The sequence below is a fragment of the Diadema antillarum genome, unplaced genomic scaffold, assembly GCF_040938485.1.
Source record: "Diadema antillarum isolate AM-2024a unplaced genomic scaffold, OU_Dant_1.0 scf00000219, whole genome shotgun sequence".
In the NCBI taxonomy this organism is placed as follows: Eukaryota; Metazoa; Echinodermata; class Echinoidea; order Diadematoida; family Diadematidae; genus Diadema; species Diadema antillarum.
The window spans coordinates 76,204-86,381 of record NW_027271108.1 but is presented as its reverse complement, the minus strand read 5'-3'; the positions used below and the strand labels follow the sequence as shown (position 1 = coordinate 86,381).

At 39.7% G+C, this 10,178-nt stretch overlaps 1 protein-coding gene across 1 annotated transcript; it reads right to left on the bottom strand.

The window, feature by feature from the left end:
- Window positions 1-5,845: 5,845 nt before the first annotated feature.
- Window positions 5,846-9,829, bottom strand: LOC139724523 (la-related protein 6-like). Its single transcript, XM_071635655.1, has one exon. The coding sequence runs from the start codon at window positions 9,713-9,715 to the stop codon at window positions 8,093-8,095; it is 1,623 nt and encodes a 540-aa protein (XP_071491756.1). The 5' UTR covers window positions 9,716-9,829; the 3' UTR covers window positions 5,846-8,092.
- Window positions 9,830-10,178: the final 349 nt, after the last annotated feature.

Sequence of the window (10,178 nt, the reverse complement as noted above, 5' to 3'; positions counted from 1 at the left end):
GTACAATGTATATATAGGCCTATAAATATATAGGGGATAAATGTATTTATAAACTTAGCCTTGAAACACTGAAGCCTTAAATAGGGAATAGTGCCTTCAAGTTACCTTCAGCACAATTGCATCTATTATACTATACACTGTCTTCAAAGGCATATCTCTTAAACTAATTTAACTGATTTTTAAAATTCATTTTCATGATACAGAATAATGATGTACATGTACATTTTGTAAAAAGAAAACAAAAATCTCACGCCACATAAAGGGAATCATGGACTCATTTTCACACGTAAAAATCACTTAATATATACTTATCAATCCATAAAATCACTGCCGAACAATTACAAAATATCAGTCTGTATATTGTCGCACACACCTGTTTCAAGAAAATATTCATACTGTATATACTGATAAGAGAAAAATTACATGTACTCGATAATCTCAAGATTTTCATTACTTCTATACATGGACCAAAAGCGAGAAACTGTCATTTTGAGATACAGGCATCATTCTATACTCTCAAATACCATCAAAATACTGTACATACCATTGTTGGACAAAATACGACAGCAGGAGTGATGAAAGAAATCTTACTGCTTCATACTGACCTAATAAAAAGACCCCACAACATTCTAACACGCCATAACAATGAATCCCCCACTGATAAAGTCTCAACCATATACAGAAACAATAATCTTTCTAACAATAATAAACATTAACTGCCACTGCCTCAATAAAATAATTTCACCTGTTCTTTCTCCGTGGAATGTATCATTACTCACGACAAAAACAAAAACAATAACATGAAAACGTATCTGCACATAGCTAAATACAGTGCATTCCCGTTATAACGAACACGGTTATAACGAAATTCCGAACATAACGAAAACACAACGAAATACAACGAAATAAAAATTCGGGTCGCAACATTGTCCGCTCTATGTTTGGTTACAACGAAATTTCGATATGACGAAAGAAAACTGCCAGTCCCGACGACTTCTTTATAACGGGAGTCCACTGTATGTATTTCAATTTTTTTATTTTTTTTTTATTTTTGTCAATGATTCTTTAAAGAAGTCATAAGTGTCACAAATTGTGTACGAAATTGCATTCATGATGCCTCGAAAATACTAGTAGCCCTGTTCTGTGATGGAAAATAGCCGCGCTATATACCATGACTGGAATGACGACATAGTATAATAGTGTTCTACATCCGTGGTTCTCGGAAACGCCTTAATACAAAAAATGGAATACTTCCATTCAAACAGTAGCATCTGTCTATACATCAAACAGCAACGAAAGAGAAAGAACGATGCTCTCTCGTGGCATCGCACTTCCGCAAAGTGAATAAAACTTGTTAAAATCATCAAAGTTACGACAAACAAACGCTTTACGACACTCGGTCACAAGCAAACGGTCTGCCCACCAACGATAACTACACCGAGACTGAGCGTGTTCTTGACCTCACGACCTCTAGCACTTTACAACAGACTGCATTCCAATGCATGGATAGTCCAGTCAAAGTTTCTAAGGGCGATCAGCTATATTCATTACACCAGCTTCTCGTCATCACATCGACCTCCCGGTAGACCTATCTTTAAATTGACACTTTTTGTTGCTGTTGTTATTGACACTTGACATGCAATTGAAATAGTCCGTGGAAAGGAAGCATGCACAACATTCGAAAACATTCGGTAACTCGGTGTACTAGACCCACTGAAACGTGCACACGACAAAACATCAGGAATGCAATTACTGTATCAAGCTGGTATACAGTTCATTATTCCGAAGGTTCGTTATTCCGAAAATGGAATAAGGTTCGCTGTTCTCTAAGTCAGTTATTCCGAAAATGAAAGCAGGTTTGTTATTCCAAAAATTTAATAGGCTTTGTTATTTCGAAGGTTCGTCAATCCGTAAATGAAAAAAGTTCGTTATTCTGAAGGTTCGTTAATCCGGAAACAATATAGGTTCGTAATTCCGAAGATTCGTTAGTACGCATCTTCTTTTATTTCCGGATTAACGAACTTTCGAATAACAAAACTTATTTCAATTTCAGATTAAAGAACCTTCGTAATAACGCCACAATTTTAATGTACGGATTCACGAACCCTATTCCATTTTTTTTTTTTTTTTTTTTTTTTTTTTTTGGATGGACAAACGTCTAGGTTGTCTTATATGGAATTTGAGAGCTTCGGAATATAGAAAAACCTTCGGTATACCGATTCTTATGTCATTTTCGGATTAACGGACCTTCGACATAACGAACATCACCAACCAGGTGATCAATATGGGTGAATAACAGCATTGAAATAACCAGCAAAAGGAAAACAAAACAAAAAGCGGTGGAGATAAAATGAAGACAGCAATGATTTTCTGAAGACTGCAGAAACAAAAATGTGAAGTCCAACGGACTAAGAAAACTAATTTTGAGTGCAAATGTTTCAGTCAGACCCAATTTTGTACACATTGTTTTTGATAAAATTTCCTGAATAGGAGCTTATCAGAAGGGTCATTTTTTCCTCAATTCATTTTCACCCTGATATTGGCATACTTGTTTCAGAGAATATTGGCGATTGAAAACATAGGGGACGTACGCAATGCAAATTAGTATGCACGTTGATGCTTGATACCTCATCATCACAAGCATATTTCATTTTTTTCTTGTTGGAAATTATCATAGAGGTACATGTAAATCATGCAGGATATTTTGAACTATTGGTGAAGATAGGCAGAGGAAGCACGAACCTAACCAGGCCACACATACAGTATGACTAGTGTACATGCAGTTTGCTACAAGATTATTTACCTTGGGAAAAAACATGCTCAGTTAGAATAAAAAGCAAAAGCGAATAATTGCATAATACAACATGTATAACAACTGAAGTCACATACAGTAAATCTCTGGAAATGAGCAAGGTCCATTCAACCAACGAAAAAATTGTAATTACAGGCTGTATACAATTAAAAATAAAAATTAGATATTTTTTAACAAATCTACATCTGTAGACAGTTCAAGAATCAATACAATGAAACACAGATACCACCACAAATCCATTGCTTCAAGACAGAATATAACCCTTTCCTTCGAAGTTATATAATCTACAAAGTACAAATGAGCTCTAAACATGCTACTTCACTTAACGAATATACATGGTGCAAATATAAAAAACAAAAAGACCAAGAATGAGATACAGATAGAAGATTAGTACTACGCCGCCGGCACAATCCATGACAACTTCACATCCGGATGCCTGCCCACCACAAAACCAATGAAAGCAAGAAATGGGTGAGTATTGGGGGGGGGGGGGGGGTGGTTAGGGGAGGAAGGAACCTTCAGTAAAGGACAAAGAGGCAGAGCACTTTAAAGATGTCAGCCACGGAAAGGGGAAATATTGGTCATATATGATTTATAGTTCATATCAGTTGACAAGAACTTCAAAATAGTTCACCCTTTATGTTCCTTTGCTCAACACATGTAGTATAGTCACACAACACACTCTCCTCCTCCTAACCCAACACTTTAAACTGTAATCAGTCGCTTCCTCTTATTCCATGTCAGCCATTTTTTTAAACTTACATATAACATATCAATTTACTCAAATGGGCAAGAGAAATACTCTTTGACAAGACAGGAACCCCTTGAGAGTCTACTCTATTATAGACATAGCAAATGAATAATTATAATAAAAAAAGAAAACCATGAAACAGCTTCATGTTGGATTTGTGGGAGGCAATCACTTCTCTGTGACAAAGAAAGTATAAAAAAAATTTTTTTTATCTCAAGCACAAGTATACATGTACATGTCTCACATATTATTGTCTCACTCTAAACACAATATACATATGTACAGAAAAAAAAAAAAACATGTAAGTGAGGTGGGTTAGGATTTGTAGCTAATATTATGAAAACATTGGCAGGGTTGAGGCCAAAGGTTGTGCCTTGTAACGCATCACCACACTGTACATGATAAATAGCTTGTTCGTGGATTGCCTACAATGTACAACATGTTGTATTTGCATCTGCCTAATGACAATTTGCCCTTGTTTTCTAAATCAACTCCCATTCAAATACATAGCATAATACATACATACATACATACATACATACATACATAAAATGTGTGTAAATGTAGAGTGTAACTACACATTCAACACAGCATCTGCACATCTCCTAAATATTTTTTTTTCTGATGTCTATTTTGTACAAGTTTAAAGTGTTTTAGGTATAACGGTTTATTGCACACAGAAGACAGCGCTTCCAACAAGAACATGTGTATGATGAATGTCATGGAAATGTACCTAGTCTTAAGAGGTGATTACAAAACAGAGCATACAAACACACTGAACATTTACATGTCACAGCATGGTACCTGTAACACTGTGATTCACCAAAGAATAATTTCAACCAAAGCACCATCCGGGCCAGGCTCATGCCATGCCTCCTCAGGTCAATTTGCATATTACAAAATGCATGGACAGCTGGCCTACTGTGTGAGTTCTCTGCACCAGTTGGTCAGCTGAGTGAAGGAGAGGACACACGCGTAAAGTGAGTCAGATGGCTAGTGGGTCTTGGTCAGGTGACCGGTGCACTGGTCAGGTGACCAGTGCATTGGTCAGAGGACGGCTGCATTGGAAAAATCACTACATGACTGGCTGGGAATGTTGTCTGCAAATCAAGTCCTCAACTTATTGGCCCGAATTCACGAAGGTGGTACAAATGAAACCCTGGTTTAAACCATGGACAAAAACCATGGAGCGCCAAGTGTCGCATGGAATACTTTGTTACGAAATCAGTCATTTCGTCCATGAAAAGATTATTTTTGTAACAAAATGACAATATTTTGTAACTACATGAACATTTCGTCCACGAAATGATAATTTCGTTAACGAAACGGTCATTTTGTCGACGAAATGTCAATTTCGTAACGAAATATTCCGTGCGACACTTGGCGCTCCATGGTTTTTGTCCATGGTTTGAACCATGGTTTAATTTGTACCACCTTCGTGAATTCGGGCCATTATGTTTTTGGTAGGGGCTGAACCACCATTTGAGACAAACTTAGCATGGCTACACATGAACTTCCCTGTGATAAACAGGTTGTGCTCCAAAAGTCCATTTTCCAGCCACTCAAATCCCCTGCCCTCTTTCCACAAAAAGCAAAGAGTCACAGAACTATTCGACTGCCATCCAACACTCGACACAATATCAAACCATAAGCAGCATGCAGTTACTGGTGCTGTGGTCGTCCTACAATAATTCTCAAAGCAAACTTTGGGATAAGAAACTTGCCAGTCATTTTTTCGACTCTAATGCCTCTCTGCCTCAAAAATGTAGTGTGTAGGAATAACTGTTGCTTTCTTCACAAGAGACCCGCTTAGCAACTATTGCACACTGCAAAATATAAGCAGTTAATGATGCAACAGCAAATAAAATTCTCTCAATTGATTGGATGCTTTCTTGCTTACTGGTTGCTGCCATGGCAATGCCAATTAGTGCATCTCCATGAAACAGGGCCAAGTGCATCATTAGTTCATTTTTTAAATAGCTACAGTTCAAAGTCCAGTGCGTATCCTTGAATGTCCTTGGGTTAGCATGGTAGAGCTCTGTACAATGGAATAGAAGTCCTTGCTGATAGATAAGATGTTATGAAATGGTTTCCAACGAAACTGTCTGTATGTCTGGTACCTACAAGTACATATTCAAAATGTCTGCATACACCGAACATCCACAATCTGGGCATGGATACATTATCTATAACTTGATCGCTGTGAAGGAAATGCACACAAAAGGTTTGTGGTGGGGATATCACATCATACACCTATATTCTACCTATGTATGCATTAGGAAGGTACATTTACAGTGCTGTAGACACTGTAAAAGTCTTTTGTACAGTAGATTTTGCAGTCTAAAATTATTCCTGTATTTAAAGCTGCCTTCAGCAAAGGTCTTTAACATGTACACTGTACATGTTCATGAACTTTCTGAAGTGACAACAGAAAAGGTGAACAAAAACTTTTTCTTTTTGTTATGACTACGCTACAAACCTTATCAGACATCGTACATCATCCCGCTGTCAAAATTATTGGATGGATCATGCATAGCTACTTTATGTACATCACACTTTCAAACATTTGTAGAATTTCAAGGTTCTTGTATGAGTAATGGATGTTTACAGTATCCACATTCATAATTTGTTCAGTATGACTTTGCATAATTCATGCATTTAGCCAGCATTTAATGCCTATTGATAATTCCTAATGATGGTATACTTTATATTCCTGGGACAGAATGAAGCTACATGTATAATATACAAGTGTACTGTATCTCTCAGAAATTCCACAAATTCTGCAGTAAACAAGAAGAAAAAAAACAAGCAAAAAAAAACAACAACAAAGAAACAAACAAATAGACTACCACTTGCCTGGCATACACACTGGTAACTCCCACTTGCAAAGAAAAGCGCCAAATTCAGAAGATTTGAAACCTGACAATTTGGTAAATACTTGTCTGGAAAAAAAAACAACAACAACACTAAATGGGCTAGTTAACGGACAATCAATTCTACCTCAAATACTGGGTTACTACTGTACATACAGTGTATAGAGAGCAGTGGAACCATGTCATGTGCATGAATGCCCAAGCCCAATGTACAGTATGAGACTGATGAGACAACAGAGTTATTTCAGTCATATACAGCACTACTTAGTGAAGCATTCAAAATGCCATATTTTCACGACATGGTCTGAGATGCTATTCTTGGAAGCAGATTTGTCCTTGAAGTGTATCTAATGACTTCTTAATGTTTTGTGAAACCTTTCTACAGTGTTCTACACCTACGGCTGTATATTTACAGATACTCTCTCCTACGTCAGCTTACGTGACGTGTGCAGTGGCTGTTTGTGACACTAATGAATGCAGCACTGGTCTGAGCATCCGTGGAAGTTGATATATCAATATGTGCTAAAATGTGCTGATGAAGCAGACTAGAGCTGTATATATATATACATTATATGTTAAGTGAGAATCATAGTAAATAGGTGAGAATAATAATAACCTAATGTTTCCTACAAACAATTAAGTGACATGATTGGTACAATTGTTAAAATGATTTTTGCTCCAATTTAACAGAAGGCAAAACTACAACTGTACCTCTGTATCATGTGACAAGTTGATAAAGAGGCATTTCTTGCCTGCCATGCACTGCAATTTGAATTCCAGAGCATGATCAGACACAGAATTCAGAAACATCATGAATTTCTGACGCTTATGACTTCGATTTCATGTACACATCAACGATACTGTGCATCATTCTGTACACTGTGCTGCAATTGGTAGAGAAAGTGCTTTGACGGAAATCATTCACTACGGTTAACAAATTCGATTGCAGAAGATTATCGCCTAATGATGAATGAGGAGCAACAAATATACGTTTGTATGATCAAGTACCTTAAGTGGGAAGTAGCCAATGGAAGCATTATAATCAAAAGAGTAAAATCAGAGCATCCGTTCAACGAAATTCATTAATGATTGCATGAAAACAAACAGCAGTACTTTCCTGAACATGTTAAGATCGTACATACAGTAGTATGCACACTAAGTGCAATTTACACCATTTGACTGTCCAAATTGAATATTTTGAAGTGTTGGCACATTTTTCTCTTTACAAATGCATAAAAACAGGCAAGATACTGAGTAGATATCTATCACTTCTTAACACATGGCATCTTGAATCATTATTTGCAGCTGCCATTGTCATAGCCAAGGCAAATCACCTTGAAAATTTGAACAAACCCATTACGATATTGTGGTCACTCCATCCTTTTGCAATTTAAAAATAAATCAATTCATCTTACTCTACAAGTAAAAATGCACATTCACACAGGTTCAAAATTCAAATGATGATAGAATGGAGTACCGCATTCACTTAACCTGACTATCTGACAAACTAATTTGATTACATCCTTTAGATACACTTGACTGTATGTTACAGCATTATTCTGGAATATTACAGCTATACATTGTAACTGATGTTAGAGCATTTATCTGCACTAGGGGAAAAAATGTGTGCAGATTAAATTGGTACTGATACTTGTTTCAAGGCTCAGATGGAGGCTTGCCACGACCTTTACCCCCGTAGAAGGCTGCAACAGAACCTGGTCCACCAGGGCTGCGTAGAACACCAGCTAGATCTGCCATCTGGCGTCTCCCCATCATGGGACTCCCGCAGGGACTGCTCCCAGCTGCAAGGGGGCTCTTGTCCTGGGCTGCCAGCATCCGTCGACGAATCCACGGGCTCTGTGAGGCACTGCTATCCGAGTGGTCGCCACTGCCCCTGCGGTCGAGGCTTCTGCGGCTCAACTCAGGGCTTCCCTTGGGGCTGGCCTTTGGACTGTTGCGAACCCCTGGAGAACCAACCAGGGGAGACCTCCCGTACTTGCGCTGGCTCCGTGGGGACCCATGAGGACTCGGGCAGGGACTCGACTTGGGCGTGTTGGCCGGGCTGAGGTGGTTGGGGCTGCGATGTTGCTGGATGGGTATGGGCTTGCTGGAATGTCTGTGCTCAGATGGATTATCTACATCTGAGGAGCTAGGAGTACCAGTCACGCCACTTCCATCGCATGAAAGCTCGTCCAGGCGGTTGCTATTCCTCTTTTTCTTGCGGCGACGTTTCTTTTTCTTTCCTTCTCCGTCACCATCCACAGAGGCAGTATCATCAGCCAGTTGAGGGGACAGGTTTTCCTGCTTCTGTGATTTCCGCTCCTTCCTCTCCTTCTGTTTTGGCTTGACAACAAGGAGGGACACGTGCAGACCAGAACGCCAGTCTTCCTTATCATTCATTGTCTTGGCAGCTTGGTGAGCAGCTTCAGTTCTCTCAAACTCAATGAGAGCGCATGCTTTCTTCTCACTGTACTCTACATGGGATTCCATGTGCTTGCGCACATCTTGAGGTATGGGATTACCCGGCCTTATAATGCGAACAAGAGATATCTCCCCACATGTTTGGAACAGGTGCGACACTTTCTCGACATTGGGGTTCTCCATTGGTAGATTGACAGCAACTACTGTGCGGGATGTTGAGGTTTCATCATACTCTGGTAGTGGGGCTATTCTCTTTACTTTTGTTCCCTCGTTGTTGATTTGCAACTTTTCGGACTGTTTCAAACTGAAGCAAACAGCTTTCCAGTCTTTTGACAAACTGCGCACCTTCTTAAATGAGGCTATCAACTTTATGCTGACATAGCCCTGTTTGTTCCTACGAACATGTTTCAGCAGGAAAGCATCTTTGACAATGTTAGCATCAGAAAAGTAGAACTCTACCTGCTTGATGATTTTCTGCACAAGGGCATCATCGGGAGGCTTCCATTCTTTGGCCGGCGATGGTTCCACACTTGTGTCCATTTCTCCCTGGTCTGACTTGGCCTCATCAAAATCACCTGCACCATGTCTTTCATGCTCATCGCTGCTGGCATCTGAACTCTCATCACCACTCTCATCAAGCCCCGATCCGTCTGCCTCAGACGCACGGTGAATCTGCACAACAGGTGGGGGTGGTATTTTGGGTTTATTGGCCCGGTCACTTCCATTTTGACCTTGGCCAGCTACGGTGCGATTGGTATCCTCGGAAATAAGGGTGTGGGACTGAAGGGTTCCACCATCGTGATCAGCGTGGCCCGGAGTGCCGTTTTCTACCTTTTGGATCACTTCTGCTTGACTCATCTTCGACTAGAAGGTCGGCTACAATCTCCCAAACGAGATGATTTCAGTTTCGTTTTCCAATGAGTTGATTGAACGCCAGAAAACCGCACAAGATGGTGACGGGCCACGGCTGCGCTTTCGCTACGAGTCACGCTACACATGCACAGCTTGTATACGACGGGATTTTGTACGCAGCTAGTAGTGGGTGCTAGTGCGTGATCGCATGCATGCAATAAGAATAACATTACAGGTACATGTCCCTTCAATTTTCTCAGTACTCGACTCATCCGGCTTTCCGCATACTAGCACTCGTTCATCCCATCTCCTTACCATAGGCCTATACCATGCGCATTTCATATTTCTTTTTCTTCTTTTTATTTCTTCCCTCGTCCTCCACCCCCTTCCCGCAGTATCATTCGCGTGGTAATGTACGTCATGAATTAGTTAACGGGACTCAGCATTCGCCACATCTAGCGCTGCCGCA

Bases quoted from the DNA above. Each gene is read 5' to 3' on its own strand.
- LOC139724523 (XM_071635655.1), bottom strand. From the start codon at position 9,715: ATGAGTCAAGCAGAAGTGATCCAAAAGGTAGAAAACGGCACTCCGGGC.